The following is an 18,573-nucleotide window of genomic DNA, read 5'->3' as shown; positions in this document are numbered from 1 at the left end:
AAGATAGTGAACAGTTCATTGCCTGGCAGAATAAATTGAACACACCATCAGTTGCACCACCAGATAGTGTATCTTCAAGGGTGCTAGGTCCTCAAGGTTCCTACACCATACTAACCAATTATTTTCGTACAAAAAAACTCCAGTAACTAGCTTACTATATAACCATTATCTCAGCTTATTTTTAGACCGAACTAGGCTAGTAAAATGGAGATATTATTATCTCAAAATGCACCAAAAAAAGCCCTTGTCCCCGGTCGGGGACCGAAACCAACCCATTCAAGACCGCCTTCCAACACAGACCTACACCTCCAACAGCAGCAGGCGGTCAATGTCGCGGTACCTGACTCCACCCAAAAATGTCCCGATAAGGCAAGCGTGCACCAAGAGGCTCAGCTCCAACTTTATACATCTGAACAACGACTGACTCTATGACCTACCTCTAAACATAACGACATAATCCTACGGCAACCAAATCCCCTCATCACCTCCCTTAACAAAAAAGTCCAACCTCCCAATCAACACCACCCTTGCAAGAAAAAAAAGAAGCTACCAACCCCTCACCACCCCCACCAAGCCAACCAAAATGCCACCAACAAACCCCCTCACCCTAATAGTCGCGACGACACCGATTCCTACGCGCGAAAAAACCCTCCTCGGAATTGGACTGAATGGAACACTTCCCTGGCCTCGCATAAAAGCCGATATGAGCTTCTTCGCGCGCGTGACATCTCGTCCCCCGCGCCCAGGGACAACAAATGCCATGATCATGGGTCGGAAGACCTACGATTCCGTGCCTAAGAGTTTGCGGCCGCTGGGGAAGCGGATTAATGTTGTTGTCACGCGGGATGTGGCGGGTGTGAGTAAACGCGTCTCGGAGGAGTTGGAAGGGAAGAGGGCGAAGATGGCCGCCGCCGCTGCTGCTACTGCGGCTACTTCTGCTGGAGAGAATAAGGAGGAGGGGCCGGTTACGGATGCGATTGTTAGCTCTGGGTTGGAGGGGGCGCTTGAGGACGTGGAGGAGAAGTTTAAGGGGGGTTTGGGGAATGTCTTTGTGATTGGGGGTGCGGAGATTTATGCGGCGGCTTTGAGGTTGGGAGGTGATCGACCAGTTAGGATTGTCATGACGAATGTTGAGAAGAAGGGGGTGGATGGGGAGAAAGCACAGTTTGAGTGTGATACGTTCTTTCCGGTTGATGAGGAGCTGCTCATGGAGAAGGGGTGGAAGAAGGTGAGTGCGGAGGAAGTGACCGAGTGGGTGGGTGAGCCTGTCTCGGGGGAATGGAAAGATGAAGGCGAGGTTCGAATTCAGATGGTGGGATATGAACGGATCTATTGAAGTTGCGGGCACTGTGTATAGTTTAGCCTCTCTTTCTCTTGTAAATAACGATAGCATTCGATTGCTTTGTGCAATGATAATCTATTTACGGCGCGTCTGCCCCGTTTGAAGTTCAATGATAGGCATCTGCAGTCAAAGAGGCGCTTGCTAATGAAGACATGTTAACAAAAAGAAGTCTTGAACCCCGCTGAGCACAATAAAACATATAGGCAACCTCCGCTGATATACACTTGGTAGTAAAAACAGTGCTAAGAAGAATACAGTTTATAGTCAGATCAGTATGTGCGTAATGCTCAAGCCGAAGATATATGCGAAATAAGAAAAGATGCTACAGGCGACCAGGAATGCGTGCAGTTACCGAAACATAACGCCGAACAATGTTTGGAAGTCATTGACAATATGTATACGGCGGTATTCTCATTTACAGGAAGCAGGTCGATATGCGTAAAGAGAATCACTCATTCTCCTTCATGAACTTCACGAAAGCCTTCTTATGGACCAGACCTGCGTACTGCCCGTTTTGAAGGACGCACAGGTATCGTAGTCCTAGCTTAGCGAAACACTGGTAAACAAGGTCTAGAGGTGAATGGATATCAAGAGACATAGGGGCCTATAGATGCGTCAGCTTGTGAGGAGATATGGAGATTCCTATCCACATACCGGATCAATATAGCGGTTAAAGTCCACTCGAATGAGCTCTTCATCATCACTGTCGGACACAACCGACATCGTATCTAGCGTCATCAGACATAACGTGTTTTCTTCGTCCTCGAGATTGTCCAGCGCATATTCGAGGTCCGGGGCTGGGATCAGGCCAGACAAGACATCGTGGCGTAAGATAGGGAGGCCACTATCTAACTCTCCTGCCATGAGAAGAGTTTGAAGTTTGGAACGCAACTCTGTAGCTGGTACGAACGGAGAGTCTGAGATATCAATGATGCGACTCCTGCGTACAGGTCTCACGAGGTCTCCGAGCTCTGCGTCTGATACGACCTGTATCTTGTTATCAAGGAACGGGTACGAGTTCATATCAGTCAAGAGATCCTGTCCAAGTCAGCATATAGTCCAGTAGCGGAGTACCTCGAGGTTCAGTCGGTGCTTACATAGATGCTGCGGGGCTCGATCGCATCGGCAGTCCATTTGGCACAAAGGATGGCCAGGGAAAACGGAAGGACATGGGTCAGACTACCGGTCAGTTCAAAGAGAATGACGGCCAATGTAACTGACAAGCGGGTGACACCACACATGGTCGCCCCTGCGGCAATCATCGCATACACTCCTGGGGTCACACACGATTCCATCCCCGACACAGCTGGGCAGGAGGACCCAAACAAGGGGAACGTTGGGTATTTCACCACGAGATATTGTGCCACATGACCAACGATCCGTCCCAAGAGACCACCAACAACCATGGACGGGACATAAATGCCCGCTGGCACTTTAATGCCGAATGTAACTACCGTCAACAGGCTTTTGATGACGAATGCTACAAGAAGGTAGCGGATAATTTCGCCAATGCCATCTTCGTTTGGACACAGTCCGGTTGGCGATGAGGACTCATGATCGCAAGGACTGGCCAGCTCGAACAGAAGTTCGGATACGGCCAATTTAGTATAGCGATTCCAGAAGCTGACAAGGCCAGTCACCAGCGCGACAAGGACTACCTCCAGCATAGGCCAACGCTTGATAACGGGGATTCGGCGGAATGAGCGAGCCCATAAACTTGATGCCTTGATGAAAAGGGCCCCAAGAGCGCCCCCAAGTACACCCAAAATAACGAATATCACTAACTCAAAGATCTCCCAATCGTTGAAATACCGAACCTCGAACAGGACGATCTTACCCGTTCCATAAGGATTGAGGAATTTCAGGGAGAGTGCTGCAGCAATACAGCAGAAGAATGTCCTAAAGAGTGTCTTCGGAGGGAAATAGTAGCTGACTTCCTCAAGACTAAAGAGAACACCACCAATGGGGGCACCGAAAGCTACTGCAACACCACTCGCAGCGCTTGCGCTTAGCACCTCTCTTCTTTTCCCATCATTGCGATTGTATTTGGCGAATAAGCGACAGCAGATGTTTCCCACGCAGGTAGCGATGTGGACATACGGGCCCTCCTTGCCTAAGCTTAGGCCAGATGAGACACTGAAAATCAAAGCAATGGTCTTGATGACCAGCGTTTTGAAACCCAGATATCCATGCAAGACGAAACCGCTGTTGATGACTTTCACTTCAGCAACCCCGCTGCCCGCTGCAGAATAAAAAATCATATCAGGACGTGTGGGAATCGCCGAGTAAGGCGCTCGCGGGCTAGTATCGGAGCTTGGGGAATCAGTAGTTGCATCCGTACGTTTCGTGCCGTGCGACGAAGCTGCACCCAAATTTTCATCCAAAGTCGTTAGAGAGACCGACGAAGGAACGACCGTCTTCGTGAGCAACGTGAGAAAGCAAGAGACGACAGACAGGATAACTACCCAGGCTACGTACATGCCAAAGTCCGTCCACTGATTTTCCGTGCTTGAGAAGGTTAGCATCTTGGACCATGACCACCATGCAGAGCACTCAGGATTGTCCACACAACATTGTTGGCGGCTATGGAACCATCGCGTGGTACAAAACCCTTCTTTGAGATCATACACAAAGTCTTCGGTTACGTCCACGAAATAGGCGATCGCCGCTGTGATGCAGCCGATTAGTGCGACGAGAACCCAGCCCTGAGCACCATCGAACCATGCTAGGAGTCGACCCCGGAGATCTCTCCGCGCCCGCAACTGTCGAAGGCGCTCGCCATCCGCAATACTATCATGTACCCAGTCGGTAGAGGTAAATTGATCATACCAAGTTCGATCATCCATAAATGAAGCGTTCAGGCCATCTTTGGCCGATGCAGCAAGGCTCTCAGCTTGATCAGCATCTATACTTTCCCGCCGGCTGACTCGCAAGGCCTGGGAGTTAGCACGGCTGTGATGGCGTGATCGGCGGATGCTCCCAGCCAACAAGTTATGTCGAAAGTTGGCGTCGGGCCCGGAGCCTGTAGAAAGATTGGTATATGTCCGTTGTACACCTCTGTTTCTTCGATCTTTCCCTAGCAAGCTGGTTGTTTCGCTAATCTCTAACGGTGGTTGTAATGACTGATAACCAGTATGTGCTTCCGAGAGATAGCTGTGTTGTCTGACCGCGGACGGGGAGGGAGGAGCCGTTCGGGAGAGAGATCGTTGGCGATCATCTTCGCTAGGAGCTTGACCGCCTTCCTGGGCAAAGGAGGTCAAGTTGGAGGGTACAGAGCGTGGCATGTTGAAGCGGTAAGTACTTCGGAGTTAAACGCGGTGATCTGATTCCCCGGTTAACACAAGCCACCCGCAAGGCACCCAGAGTAACGGAGTATACCAAAACATATCATATGACACAAGATTCCGTGGAGACCAAGCTGTCTTTTGATTCTCTGTTGGCTCAGGTGAGTCGTTCTGACCGAGATTGGAGCCGAGCTAACAGCGGTGAAACGTGGAGGGTCTAAGATTCAACAAGAGGTCTCAAACAAAAGGGCGATAAAGAAGTCAAGTCACAAAGGCAGTCAGGCTGAGGAGAAATCTAGCAAGCAGTCAAGGAGCAGGAGGGCTATTCATAGCATATGAGCCCTGAATGCAGTGGTGGAAGAGAAGAGACGCAAGACATAGTCGCAAGATAAATAGTTTTAAGACAGCGTCGATGGCAGATGACCCGCCCATAAATAAATGGAGCCAAAACACGGGACTAAACGCACATCATTTGGTAAATCAAATTCCCAAGTTTCTTCCGACGCTGTAGGGTCGTTGTACTGAATTCCGACTCACAGATCCGCCACAGATCAACGATCCTTTCTGAATAAGCAAACATTCCCGGAAAATGCATCCATATCATTCAAAGGGGGTGTTGAAAGAGCTGCTGCAATTACGGACAACCTGAACCTCTACTAGTCCTAGTTAGTATATCCCGAACATCCCCAGAACACGTGAGGCGCCGTGTAACAAAGCGTATGGAAATTCAACTGAGTAACTTTATTAGAGCAGCCAATGTTCATTCATGAATTTGCCTTTAACCCCACCATTCTTTCCCCAACGGAAAAGATCGGCGACTCTGATGTCAAGCGTCGAACGCGACTCAATCATTAGACCAGCAAGGTTGTTCCATGGTACAGTCTCCTACTGAATGGATCTCTCGCTGGTACACAGTATGTTTGTTTCATCTCTTGTGTTCCCCCTTTGTATGGTGATTCAATATTACTATTAGTAATAAATGGCCCTTTTATTTTATCCCCTTGTGCCCTCCGCCGTTGACCGCCAATGAAATATGATATCATCATGCATTGTGTGTGTGTGTTCAATTCCTAACATATACAAGTGCATTCTCGGCATGCAATACTAAACTTTACATACATATTTCAACATTCCACGAGATATGCATGCAGTCTTCTGGCTGGCCCTGATGACCTCTCCCCACGAGGGATTTAAGCATCAATAAGGTATCTACTTTAGGAAAGTAGCATTGAGAATCAATCTCTTACTAGTGCATATACAGTCCCTTTTCCCTTAGAGCGGGCTGACCGTATTTGGAATCGGGTGCAAGAGCCACAGAAATGAGGGGGATATCCATGGAAACAGTGACAGGAACCAAACAGGCGAGCAACAAACGCATGTTCATTTCAGTCCTAACGTGAAGGACACATTGGTGCTTAACTTTCCGCCCAAAGCAAATGAAGAACGGCTTGTCGACCCAGAAATCGCCCCATACACAGAGGACCTTAATAAGCCGGTTCCTCTGGACGAGCTACATGATGTCCGCACGACTTGGCAGAGCTACTGGCGTTCGTATGCCGAGCGGGTGACTGTGCCTTTTTTATACGCGGTAGTTGACCAGGACGGCTTTTGGGACTCCTCGGAAGAAGGCACCATGCAATCCACCCAAGTATTCCAGACAGCGAGTTCCAAGGTTGAGAATGTGGACATGCCTATGGCGCCTTATTGTATGGAGATGAGCTTGCAGGGAACGGCATGGCTGTTACGCTGTTTGGGGTTTGCGATTGAATGTACTATGGGTCAAGGTAAGAAAGACCGAGGTATGATCCCTCAATGCACTGATTTACCACACTATATACCATACAATAAATCCTGTGGATAAGAGCTTGGCATTTTACTAGATATCTATGGGAGTATATCATCTATTTTTAATAGCAGCATTATGCCGGCGCAGCAAAGATGGCAACCCGCTCTGGGGCTACTAGTAGATAACTAGTATAGTTCTATAACTGTAATCCCACACTAAGAAAGGCCAATTTCTTTTGGTAAACTATAAAGTCGTACTCTCTATATTGCCGTGGCTTATGGAAAGAAACTGTATTTTTAAGGAGCTGCATTTCGTATTCTCGCATGGTCTACGGATCTACGGAAGTCAACGCCACCCCACAATCCCCACAAACTTCAAACTACTAGTAGTAAACAAGCCTCAAAAGTCCGGAGATACTAACTGTACCGTATGTACCTCGTAGTTCTTAACAGTAACCGGTAGTGTTGTTGTTATATGCAGAAGATAGACGTTGGTACTAGTAGTAGTAGCCAACCGCATTCTCTGGATCGTATGTAATCGGCCTTCCTGAAAGCTTTATCTCGAAAGAGCTTTCTCTCTCCAGGCTCCCCCTGCGCTCACTAACATCGTTATGTCGTAAGCATTCCGGAAAGCTGAACAAGCCACCTCTCCACAAGATCCCAAGCTGTACGTTGAGACAAGCCTAGAAGCACCCAATCTAGTATTGACGTGTTGTGGGGACTAGACCAATCCCCACATTGGAAAGACTCCATCCCCAGGCTTCCTAGATATCTATCCATCAGCCCGAGACTCCAGGAGGTGCTCTCCACTGGGGCCAACTATAGAGTACCCCAGATTTATTCATAACAAACGGGGTGGCGATCTACCCTCTGCCGGACCGTCCGCTCCTCCCTTATAAGCCCTTACCTCCCGCTGGATTAGGGCTACTCAGCTCTCATCGCCTGCCCGTCTTTGCTTAGTGTTAAGTCATGTTCTTCAGATAATCACAATTTCTGTTAAGACGCCGACTCCGTTGATACTCATTTCTTGCCGATGCCATGTCATCAAATAAAAGAACAGAAGACCAGGAAGAGGTCCTATCTATCCCATCTATCCCATCTATCCCATCACCAGATAGCAAGGACCTTTCCTCCCTGGAAAAAGAGGATAGCGAGTGTATTGAGAAAGCAGAAGTCAGCCCATCACAGTTCGATGACATCTTATACTCACTGTCTCCATCTCATCGTGAATATCTCTTCAAACGCCATGGCACCTTGGACCTGGACCCCATGCCGAGTGCATCAGACGCAGACCCATACAACTGGCCTACGTGGAAGGTACGAAGCCCTTCTCAGCATACAGCTCGAGCCTAATCTGATCACTTCTCTTTTACCATAGAAACTAACCAACCTCCTACTTGTCGCCTTTCACGCTTGCATGGCGACCTTTGCATCCTCGATTGCTCCTGCCTTTGGGGATATTAGCATCGATCTAGGAGTATCTGTACAAAGAGCCAGCTACCTTACAACTCTGCAGATTGCTATCCTCGGGGGTGCTCCGCTCTTCTGGAGACCCTTGTCCCACCGGTATGGTCGTCGGCCTATATTTCTGCTATCCACCATCCTCAGCCTTGTTTGCAATGTTGGATGTGCGAAGAGCCCAACGTACGCGTCGCTGGCTGCATGTAGAGCTTTAGCAGCATTTTTCATCTCTCCAGCAGCAGCAATCGGAAGTGCCGTTGTCGTAGAGACATTCTTCAAGAAAGAGAGAGCTCGATATCTGGGAATATGGACCTTAATGGTCACCTTGGGTGTACCAGGTGGTTAGTCCGAACCTACATTGCTCTGGTGTTTGGCTCCGCTAACAGGTACCCGCCAGGTGCATTAATCTTTGGATTTGTTGCGAATCGCGCGGGCTACCGCTGGATATTCTGGGTTACCGCCATCACCAATGGCGTGCAATTCATCCTATACATCTTCTTTGGGCCAGAGACCCGTTATATTGGTGGTAGTACAGAGGATTCATCGTCTGACTTCAAAACTCAGTATCTCTCATTTCGACGTATTGACCCAACACCACTGACATTATGGGAGTTCATTCACCCTTTGACCATGGCTAAGCACCCGTGCGTCCTAATACCAGCCGTTGCGTATGCCATGGTGTTCTTGTTCGGAAGCGTTCTGATCAATGTCGAGGTTCCTCAGCTCCTACAGGAGAAATTTGCTCTCAATACTGAACAACTTGGTCTCCAGTTCATTGGAATCATAATTGGCACAGTTCTAGGCGAGCAAATCGGTGGTTTCATATTCGATTACTGGGTGAATCGCCGAGCACGGCGTATACGAAAGGCACCAGACCCAGAATTCCGTCTGTGGCTCAGCTACCCCGGCATTGTCTTGACTATGGTGGGCCTTATTGTCTGTTTGGTATGTACTCAGCAGGCCTCCGAGGGGCATTGGACTGTGACGCCTATCGTGGGCACTGGAGTGGCTGCCTTTGGAAACCAAGTCGTGACTGCTGCCATGGTCCCATATGCAGTCGACTGCCGCCCAGACGATGCAGGAAGTGTGGGGGTGTTCATTAATTTTGCTCGGCAGATCTGGGGCTTCCTCGGCCCGTTCTGGTAAGTCGTTCGATTCGTTCCAAACAAGTGTCGCGCCGATGCATGGCTGATACCGAATAGGTTCTCCGATATGTTTGCAACCGTTGGCGTCGCTGCTAGTTCAGGTGTTGCGAGTGCCATGATATTTGTCTGTAGTTTGCTGCCCACTATTGCGGTGCACGCAATGGGGCGGAAATGGGTTCAATATTAAGCGTGCTCCATTGTCCCGGTTTAGATATTCTATGGCTGGATAATTTTCAATTTGATTTCTTAATATTCCATGCAAGCAATTATGGTGACTACGGACCAGCGGCAGGCTAATCCATGCACTTCGATGGTAGAGGAAGGTAAACTTCCCTTTCGAACACGGCCATTGTAGTTGTGCATCCTTTCTCCCTTGTCAAATCAGGATGAGGAGGAACCACTGATTGCGAAAAGACCCCACTTGAATAAACACACGAGTCAAGCTTGTTGGTGGAAAAACCTTTTCGGTCTAGAAGCGTGTAGATGGCTGGTGCTGAGCCTTCCATGCGGATGGTATGCTATTCATTTATGTTTCTCAAATTCGTATAGAAAGAAGGGTCAACCAGTGTTTCTCAAGTGGGTATTCTTCTGGAATTGACAGGAATCGGCCGTTTAAGATAGAAGCAATTAGTTGTTGTTTTTACGAGATCCACTGTTTATCTACCGCAATTCTTGACGGTCGCTGAGTGGCCAGAATTCTGAATCGGAGACAAACCGTCATGAACTATTTGATCTCTACGAAGCCCCTCCATCATTCCGTAGTATGATACTTAATCTTCCCACGCCTCTATCTGTCTTCTTCATATTCTTCTACACCAACTAGCTATCAGCACTTTAAAAAAGTAAAGAAGCAAATCTAGGGCAATCCTGTTTCGCAATGGCAGCCAAGGAAGAGGCTTTGTACAAGCCATACGATCAATTCATCCTCTTTGGGGATTCTATTACCCAGATGTCCAGTGACCCCCACATGGGATTTGGGCTATTTGCAGGCCTGCAGGATGGTAAGTAGTATTTCCCGCCTCTTTCGGTCGACTACATACAGCAGCTGAAGATTTACAGCTTACAGCCGACGCCTGGATGTGATCAACCGCGGGTTTGGGTGCGTTGCGCTAGGGCATTTGACTTGTGTAATAACAGTTCTACTAATCGCATGTTTCCCTACAGTGGTTATACCTCTGGCCATGCCATCAAAGTCTTTCCCAAGTTCTTTCCCACACCAGAAAAAGCCACAGTGCGGTTCATGGTACGCTGGCTAATCTTATCAAGAAATTCGAAGTAGCCTGCCAAGATTAACTCTAGAATAGACTATCTTCTTTGGAGCCAACGACGCATGTCTCCCCGGAAGCCCTCAGCACGTCCCATTGGATGTGTATAAAGAGAATCTGACTCGGATCATCCAACATCCTGCAACAGTGGCTCAGAATCCCCATATCCTCCTGCTGACTCCGCCCCCTATAAATGAATACCAACTACAGGGGTTTGACGAATCCAAGGGAAATGCCCATCCCAGCCGAACCGCCGCTTTTACTAAGCAATATGCGGAGGCAGCTCGCGAAGTCGGCGCCTCTCTCGACATCCCTGTAGTGGATATCTGGAAAGCATTTATGTCTGCTGTTGGCTGGAAGGTGGGTGAGCCGTTACCGGGCTCAAGAGATTTGCCAAACCTGGATCAATTTGCGCGATTTTTCACTGATGGTCTGTATTGTTCTTTTCGTTTGCGTTCTGTGTCTGATATACTAACCTATGGAAAAGGTCTACATTTGACAGCGGATGGGTATCGGATAGTATTTGATGCGATTATGGAAACGATTCGAGCGAAGTGGCCGGAGGAAGAACCTAGTGCAATGGATATGGTTCACCCCCCATGGCTGGAGGCGCCAAGGTAGAGAGACGGATACAGTATGGATGCAGTGGCAACGGGTGGAGGTGCGCACGGATCGGTAGTTTACCACGTTCTATCGCGAAGGTCATGCGTAATGGAAAGAATAAATTCCTGTAAATTCTCCGACGTTGAGTGACTACCTAAGTATAGCATAAGCTCCAATTGGGTTGACTTGTAGTGTCTGTTCTTGCACTGTTTGTAAAATGTGCGCAAAAGCGGTCTAGAACCGGCTCCAAGTCCAAACTCCGTCGGAGACAAAAAGAAACTCAGGCTAAGCCCGACATAGAAAGTGACGGCCGTTGCATTGAATTTCATCCCCTCATCTTTTGTCTTTCACCTTCGATTCAGATTCCTTGCCTCGTCATCACCCTTCCTTTCAAATTACAGCGCTTAATTTTTTGTCCTCCACGATCTTACGAACTTGTTTCTTCTGTCTCCTGAAATTTCTTGCATCTTCTTTGAGCAATCTAACCACTCGTGTTTCAAGTCTCCCTTAAAAGCGCCGGAACCTCCGTCCTAGCATCCAACTTGCATTTCCTCCTGCAAAGCAGATCATTTCTCTCCTCGGTGTTCCTTGCTAGAAATCCATCAGTCGATCCTACTACAGCTCCCTGATTACCATTGACTCAACAATTTTCGCGGCCTCCAAACACGAGCTGAGGTGGTCGCTTCTCACCTCGTTGGATATTTCTCGACATTCGTGAACTCGGCATTCTTTCCGTCCGAACCAAGACACCCTTTTTCGACCCTTCGTTTCGTCTCATTACTCAGCAGCGTTGTTGAGTGAGAACACCCCAACATCAAGCTGCTATTAGGTTTATATGGTTTTGGCAAAGGTTGCAGATATTCATCTTTAGCAAACCGGGTGGACGGCCGTACGGCCGTCTCACAGAGGAGGGAGGAGTATTGAGGATAACGTGAGCTACGTAAGCCTGGTCGGCTGACGCCAAAAAGTAGTGTGGAGGAGAAACATAACGGTGTCTGATTCCTGGGATCTGATTCATTTGTGTCCTGGTTTCCCTGGTCGTTGCATTGTTCGCCACCCCTGTCCAGTCGTTCGGATATGGATGCTCAGTACCCTTTTGCTTCACGTGACGACATCTGGCGCGTCTTCGAAGAGCTGAAGGAGCTCCATGCTACACAGTTCGAGCAGGCGGAGCGAATCGCAAGACTGGAGCGGCGAAGGGACGAGGATGCGAGATTGAAAAGCGTCTGGGGCCCTCTGTCACCGTTTCCTACGTCCGTTGCAGGCACAATACCCACAGGTGTGTTCACTTGGTCTTCGGATTGCTTTCGAATAGGAGCTGATCTCTCATTCCTTTTGCAGAGCCTATCTTCCATTCGCCGGCCGACGCCTTCAAAGGGTTCGATCAGGGACAGCATCACGGGGCTGGGGGGACCATGGTCATAGAGAGCGAAGAGGAGCGAAGACGAGGGACATCCAGAGCGAATAGTGTTCGGTTTGATGAAAGCGCTATCCATAGTTACTATGGACAAGCTAGTCGGTCAACCAGCGAGCTTCCACTGAGAACTGGGAGTGGCATGGGGAGCCATCCGCTGACCGAGCGGTCTCTGTCTCACCGGTCTGACGGACGGCTAAGCTCATCGGGACATTCCCATCACTCGGCGCGTACCAACAGTCTGGGGTTGGAAACCACCAGCAGAATGATGGGCTCTTCTGTCGGTGGTTCCCCTCTCATTCCTCCACCTGGACTTTTTCTCCTTGGCCCTGTACCCTGCATTATACGGTGCTGGTTGACGACCAACTTCTCCAATGACTCGCTCCTGTATGCAGCGGTCTGCTCGGGATCCTACAAGTCTTCATTGGGCTATCCCATGATCCAAAAGCTGGGTCTCGAGGACTTGGTAACACAGGAGGAAGGCTTGCAGTTCATCAAGCTCCCAATGTATCTGCCCGAAGCTAGCATTCACCAATCATCTTCCAGGCCCGGTAGCCCAGCCCCCCAGCTGCCCGCACTGACTGTTCGATTCCTTGTCCGGGACATCGATCTCAATGATCCTTCCATTCAGATTGTTCTTGGCAGTGATATCCTTCGTTCCCATAATGCAGAGCTGCTCTTCTCACAGGACAAGATTATCATGGTCGACGATGAGCGGAATAAGATCTCGATCCCTCTCGTGCGTCCCGAAGACGACTCGGCTTTTAAGTTCCTTCGCACGGCATCGGATGCCTCACGTACGACGGGCACGACACAGTCGATTCAAGCTAGCCCTCAACCAGACACCAATGGCCATTCGGTCGGTGTAATAGGCCCACCTAGGAGTCTGTCTCGACAGTCCAGGTCAGCATCTGCTTCCGCTAGAGACTCAACCGAGGAACCTGAAGAGAGTCGAAAGACATCTTTGGATACCCAGGAACTGCCAAGGAACGCCGAACCCACCAGCGTGAGCAAGCCAGCTGTAGTCGCGGAGTCACCGCCGGACGGCTCGACGAAGGTGGAACCAGCCGGGGTTTGGGGCTCGTGGAAACGCGATACCATATTAGATTCGAATGCCTCCACCGCCGGTAAGACTTCCAGGACTCGCCCTATGAAAGTCTTGCGCCCGACCAAGTCTTCCTCGCGAACGTCATCTGCTACGGCAGTGCCCACTAGATCCAGTCACGATGCGATCCCGGTGCCCTCTCAGCCGGCATCGTCGCGAGCGTCCCCAGACGAGACTCGGACGGGTAAACCATGGGTGTCCAATCCCATTGGCGGCGCCTCTGCGTTTGGATGGCTCAATTCGTCTCAACCGACCCGAGCTGTGACGAACCCTAAATGAAATAGATTAGGGGTCCAGTCCTGATTCACGGTCTACTTATGCGTGTAACGTAACTGTATTTGGCGACGTTCAATTGAGCGTTTGACGGTGTTGGACGACATCGCATGTACTATGCAGTAACCGGTTTATAGCGTAGTAGTAACATCCTGACTGCAGTCACACAAATTGACATTCATTCACTCCATACTAAACCAGCTCCTACGAGACCATTCGTATAGCACTCTGCGAAGTCCTAATAGCAAGCCATATCTCAATTCAAAAGAGCCCTCAATCTCATTTCCTAGTTCTACAACCACAAAAGTCCAACCCCAAACCCAAGCCAAATCTCTCAAAAACAGAGACTTAGATCTTCGAAAAAACCTCCAAAGCCCCCTTCGTCTCCTCCTTCATCTCCTTAACCAGCCCACTAACAGTCCTAAACCCACCATGGCTCGCATCCCCCAAGACCTCAAACAAGATACTCTCACTACTAGTCACCACGGCCCCAGCATCCCTCAACCTCGCCAACGCAATCCCCCTCTCCTCACTATTGACACTACTCACCCCATCCACAATAACATAAACCCGATGCCCCCTCTCCAACAAATCCAGCGTCGTCTGCGTAACACAGATATGCGTCTCAATCCCGACAATAATAGCATCAAGGCCCGCCTCCCCCGCAGAAACCTTGGGCAGCTTCGCCTCAATCTCCGGCGTGATCATCGAGAACAGGGTCTTGTCGACATCGGCCTTCACATTCGGCGACGAGAGATGCGGCTTGAGCTCGGAAACCGTGTCGCCGAGTTTGGCCCGGTTTTGGGTCGTCACGTAGGTTGGGATCTGGAGGGCGTTGGCGGCTTTGAGGAGTTTGGCTGTTGTTGGGATTCTGTTTTTTGTTTTTTCAATATTAGTATTAGGGTTCCAAGTTGTGGTGGTGTTTCTTGGGTTGGTGGTGGATTTGCTTCTGGTTAATGATGTGACGTACAGTTTGGAGAATTCGTAGATCACCGGTCTGAATTTCTCTTGGATGTCGCAGATGCTGTGGGTTTGTTAGGTTCATGGTTTATTTTCTTTCAGGGGTTAATGGACGTACAATAGGGCTGGGTTGCCTGTTGCTTTTTTGTTAGTGGTTATCTAGATATTGATTGGGCTTGTGGGGGACGGGACTTACGGATGCGGGCTGCTCTTGTGATGGTGGCCATTTTGGGTGGTTGTAGTATAGGAGTTTAGGTATGGTGATTGGGACCGGCGAGTTGAATGTGGGATGTGTGAAATGGAATAAATGAGCTTGCGGTCAATTGACAATTGTAGAGGAAGAAGAAGTGACTGACTGCCGAGGCCATCGGGCGGGGAAGTCCGTGAGGAGTATGCGGAGATGATCGGAGATTTGGTGCCTGGTATGTCAGGCAGAAAATGGGACTATGTTATCGAGGTTGTGGACATTGGTCCTCTCTTGCAGGGGGTGTATGGTTATTTCATTCATTTGGGTTTGTCTATCTTCCTGTTCCTGTGAGAGAAAGAGAGTGTGGTTCTTTTATCTGGGAATGTGTACATCGATAGCATTTCTAGTAACTTTTATATTCACATGAAACCAACATATGCTGATGCCTTTACAAATCGATCACTTGGATCTTGGCCCGTCCGGTAAACCAGCTGTGGTCCCCCTTCAGGGCTGCCTGGCGGATGGCATAGAGCTCGTCGAGGAATGCAGGAACAAAGCTGCCGGGTCCCCGCACGTACTCTTTCGAGGCGGCGTTCTCCGCTGCGATCTCGTACATCAGAATACCGGACAGGACAGCCATGAGTCTGTCGGATGGGTGGGCAGTGAGGAAGCAGCCGGATACAGTTCCCACGGCACAGCCGGTCTATATGTCATATCAGCATATTGTCTTATGATTGTTCTGTAGAAGCAGGGAAGTAAGCATACGCCAGTGACTTGTCCAAGGAGTTCGTGTCCGTTCTCCACTGCGATAACTCGCTCGCCGTCGCTGAGATAATCAACGGCGCCAGTGAGAAGAACAAGGTTATCTGTGGCAGACCAGGTTAGTATGGCTTCAATGAGAAAAGGACAGGTGACGGCTTACGCTCTCTCCGAGCCAGGTCCCGGGCTAGGATGGCCTTAGCTTGACCATCCAGACTGCTTGGGCCGCTGTCAACACCACGCTGAGTCACGCCACTGCTTCCAAAGACCTGTCGGATTTCTCCCTCGTTGCCTTTGATGAGATCGAAATATCCCCCCGCCATGAGTTGTTTGACCGCTCCGCGACGAATATGTGTAGCGGCAGCACCAACAGGATCATATACAACGGGGTTACCACGCTCGTTGTAAGCCTTGATAGCTTTCAGGTAGTTGGGAACGCTCTCGCTAGTCAAGGTACCCATGTTGACAACTAGGCCACAATCGAACTGCGCGAGATCCACAGCCTCATCCCCCTGCGGGGCCATGATAGGAGAAGCACCCCTAGAAGACATTTAATTGAGATGCACAGGTCGCACAATCGAGGCAACTTACATTGACAGAGCAACATTAGCAACGAAGTTAGCAACAACAAAGTTGATCATGTTGTGCACAAGAGGATGCGCTTGTACGACCTTTTGGACGATCTTTGGCACCTCCTCCTGTAGTGCAGCAACTTCACGGATCTGAGGAGCAGCTGGGGCTCGTACGAATGGCGGGGGACTGGCGATACGTTTCACGAATTCAGCTGCTGCAGCCTTCGGGTCGTCCGCGGCTATAATGGCACTGACAATGGCAACACCGTCAAGTTCCTTCCTGGGAGCTCTGGACTGGTAAAGGACTCGTTGAACGTTGGAGAGATTGATTCCACCAATTGAGACGGTCCCAACAGAGCGGCCCGTGTCCGAGATGGCATCAAGAATAGCCTGGGTACCGGCAGTTCCGATGATATGCTTGGTGTTGGTCTTGCTAATAGGGATCAGTATGATTTTTGAAATAGTAAACTGTATGGTTGCTGGAACGCTTTGTAGCAGATAACATACGTTGGGGTTGCAAACATGGTTCCTATCCCAAGGTAGTCTGCACCGGCATCAATGGCCTTTTGAGCCTCTTCTATCGAGGCAGCAGTGATACCAATAATAGCATCCTTAGGAAGAAGCTGCTTTGCTTGTTCAATGGCTGCAAGAAATTAGACCATAAAGACTGCATGGCAGAGGCGGATAGCTCACCCATGTCATCTTGACCGAGATGGACGCCCTCAACTCCAGCGGCAAGAGCAACATCCACACGGTCATTGATCAGTAAGGGAACCCCATACTTCTGGGTGATCTGATGCAACTTCTTAGCTGTCTGTATCTGCTCTCCTGTATCACTTTTCTTGTCCCTGTATTGGACTATCGTGACACCTACGCCAAGCGTTAGTGGAGAATTTGCCGGGAGTAGAGAATGACTGACCTCCTTTCAAAGCTTCCTCCACCACCGTGCACAGATCACGGCCCTTGAGGATGGCCGGAGTCGAGTCGGTAACCAGATACAAGGAGAGATTTAACGGCATTTTTACTTTTCTGGATTGCACTAATTAGTATTTATGGCTGCATTTACAGGACTTTCATCAAGCGTCGAGACACTGGTGGAGGGGCACGTGGGGTATGTGGGGACAAGGATAGGGATGAGCCTGGAAAATTTTCCCATGGCAAATGGGTGAACACAATACCTTCTATAAAATGATAGTCATAGGTCTTCTGCTCACGATGGCAGTGATATAGTCGGACCGGTTGAAGAAGAGGGTGAAATGACGTTGGGGTTGTTTGCATCCATTTACGCAATACTAGTTAGTCATACTGTCGCATCGCCAATAACTACTAGTACCATAACCTAGAGTCTGTTGATGTTATATAACCCTACAATAGATCCAACCCTGTATTGACTCAACTTCCCTTCAGTCTGGGGATATCGTAGCACAGATGATCGGGTAGTGCATTGGTATAGTTTAGATCACAACCAGTTAGTACCTATACCGAGTATATATAGAGCCCTGAATGGGCAAAGTTCGACCTTCTAAACCACAACTCAACACAATGAGTGCTTTTAATATAGCGGAACTGTACAACTGTGCTGTCCTATGCACTGTTACAAGCCCCAGGATAATGTTTCCGTAATATTTGGGATATGCCTCGTCCTGGTAGTAGATTAAGCATTGTCCATAAATATACCGAGTACACCCATATGTCTACAACATGCACGTATCCAAAGGAAGTATAGTCATTCAGCTACTCCTTGGAACTTTCTCTGCATGGCTAGCTGCAGTGGTGCCTAAGACAGAAACGACTCGCGAACTTCGGCCCCTGCATCGCCCTGAAACCAGTACTTTAGCGAACATCGCTCTAAACCCAATTCAAGTAGTCACCCCGAGCCCTATGTGAGGGGTGTGAAGTTGGGGCATTCTACTGGTCGCTCTTCATCAAAAATTTGCATGAATGAAGGATCAAAGGATCGGCAGTATCCAAAGATGCGATATTGTATTTCATCGTGGTGCCGCCTAGTGGTTCACAGTTGTACGTAGCTCAAAGCGTATTCTTTAGGTTCATGGCAACTAGTTGTATTTTCGTACAACACAAGGGATTGTACAGCGTACAGGAATCAGACCGGCTGTATCTTGCATGGAAATTCGCTCAACCGCGTAAGGAAAGGTAAACAACAGAAGTGAAGCAAGGCTAACCGAGGAATGTTTGTCGGTGCAGGCAGATGTGTGATATTGAAATCAACCGACAAAAGGAATGTTAAATCCGACATAACCCCGAAACGCGATTGTTTGAAAGGGCGTTGTGCACGTGCGCTCGGAGCCGACCTGATCCGGAAAGGAGCCGGTCTGCTGACTCAGAGTGGGTTTTTTTTTCTCTTCTATTTTTTTTCTGCCGGGCTTGGCGGTGGAGCACTCGAATCGTCCCTTCTAT

General features: G+C 49.2%; 7 protein-coding genes across 7 annotated transcripts; 4 read left to right on the top strand and 3 right to left on the bottom strand.

Moving 5' to 3' along the window:
* Positions 1-583: 583 nt before the first annotated feature.
* On the top strand, positions 584-1,336 carry BDV37DRAFT_279783 (dihydrofolate reductase; the record flags this gene model as incomplete). Its single annotated transcript, XM_032086404.1, has 1 exon — positions 584-1,336. One exon carries the CDS (start codon positions 584-586, stop codon positions 1,334-1,336), a length of 753 nt encoding a protein of 250 aa, XP_031944934.1.
* On the bottom strand, positions 1,059-5,219 carry BDV37DRAFT_240601 (chloride channel protein). Its single transcript, XM_032081087.1, has 3 exons — positions 2,440-5,219; positions 1,997-2,380; positions 1,059-1,946 (listed from the first exon to the last, which is right to left on the bottom strand). The coding sequence occupies exons 1-3, from the start codon at positions 4,624-4,626 to the stop codon at positions 1,791-1,793; spliced, it is 2,727 nt and encodes a 908-aa protein (XP_031944933.1). The 5' UTR covers positions 4,627-5,219; the 3' UTR covers positions 1,059-1,790.
* A 2,230-nt stretch (positions 5,220-7,449) lies between these two features.
* On the top strand, positions 7,450-9,204 carry BDV37DRAFT_290330 (putative MFS transporter; the record flags this gene model as incomplete). The annotated part of the gene is made up of 4 exons (XM_032088692.1): positions 7,450-7,728; positions 7,790-8,213; positions 8,270-9,014; positions 9,075-9,204. 4 exons carry the CDS (start codon positions 7,450-7,452, stop codon positions 9,202-9,204), a joined length of 1,578 nt encoding a protein of 525 aa, XP_031944932.1.
* Positions 9,205-9,756: 552 nt separating this feature from the next.
* Positions 9,757-10,958, top strand: BDV37DRAFT_5318 (SGNH/GDSL hydrolase family protein). The gene is made up of 4 exons (XM_032090839.1): positions 9,757-10,018; positions 10,077-10,116; positions 10,182-10,260; positions 10,322-10,958. Exons 1-4 carry the CDS (start codon positions 9,895-9,897, stop codon positions 10,901-10,903), a joined length of 825 nt encoding a protein of 274 aa, XP_031944931.1. The 5' UTR covers positions 9,757-9,894; the 3' UTR covers positions 10,904-10,958.
* A 630-nt stretch (positions 10,959-11,588) lies between these two features.
* BDV37DRAFT_5285 (uncharacterized protein) lies at positions 11,589-13,896 on the top strand. Its single transcript, XM_032090830.1, has 2 exons — positions 11,589-12,164; positions 12,227-13,896. Exons 1-2 carry the CDS (start codon positions 11,963-11,965, stop codon positions 13,681-13,683), a joined length of 1,659 nt encoding a protein of 552 aa, XP_031944930.1. The 5' UTR covers positions 11,589-11,962; the 3' UTR covers positions 13,684-13,896.
* Positions 13,855-15,151, bottom strand: BDV37DRAFT_5303 (putative isochorismatase family hydrolase). The gene is made up of 4 exons (XM_032090835.1): positions 14,834-15,151; positions 14,756-14,771; positions 14,648-14,701; positions 13,855-14,548 (listed from the first exon to the last, which is right to left on the bottom strand). The coding sequence occupies exons 1-4, from the start codon at positions 14,862-14,864 to the stop codon at positions 14,026-14,028; spliced, it is 624 nt and encodes a 207-aa protein (XP_031944929.1). The 5' UTR covers positions 14,865-15,151; the 3' UTR covers positions 13,855-14,025.
* BDV37DRAFT_5308 (bifunctional hydroxyethylthiazole kinase/thiamine-phosphate diphosphorylase) lies at positions 14,998-17,375 on the bottom strand. Its single transcript, XM_032090836.1, has 8 exons — positions 17,334-17,375; positions 17,075-17,184; positions 16,849-17,025; positions 16,663-16,798; positions 16,175-16,588; positions 15,747-16,123; positions 15,590-15,690; positions 14,998-15,527 (listed from the first exon to the last, which is right to left on the bottom strand). Exons 2-8 carry the CDS (start codon positions 17,172-17,174, stop codon positions 15,273-15,275), a joined length of 1,560 nt encoding a protein of 519 aa, XP_031944928.1. The 5' UTR covers positions 17,175-17,184; positions 17,334-17,375; the 3' UTR covers positions 14,998-15,272.
* Positions 17,376-18,573: the final 1,198 nt, after the last annotated feature.

This window comes from Aspergillus pseudonomiae (genome assembly GCF_009193645.1).
Source record: "Aspergillus pseudonomiae strain CBS 119388 unplaced genomic scaffold BDV37scaffold_10, whole genome shotgun sequence".
NCBI classification, from domain to species: domain Eukaryota; kingdom Fungi; phylum Ascomycota; class Eurotiomycetes; order Eurotiales; family Aspergillaceae; genus Aspergillus; species Aspergillus pseudonomiae.
This window is presented reverse-complemented; position numbering and strand designations above follow the sequence as displayed.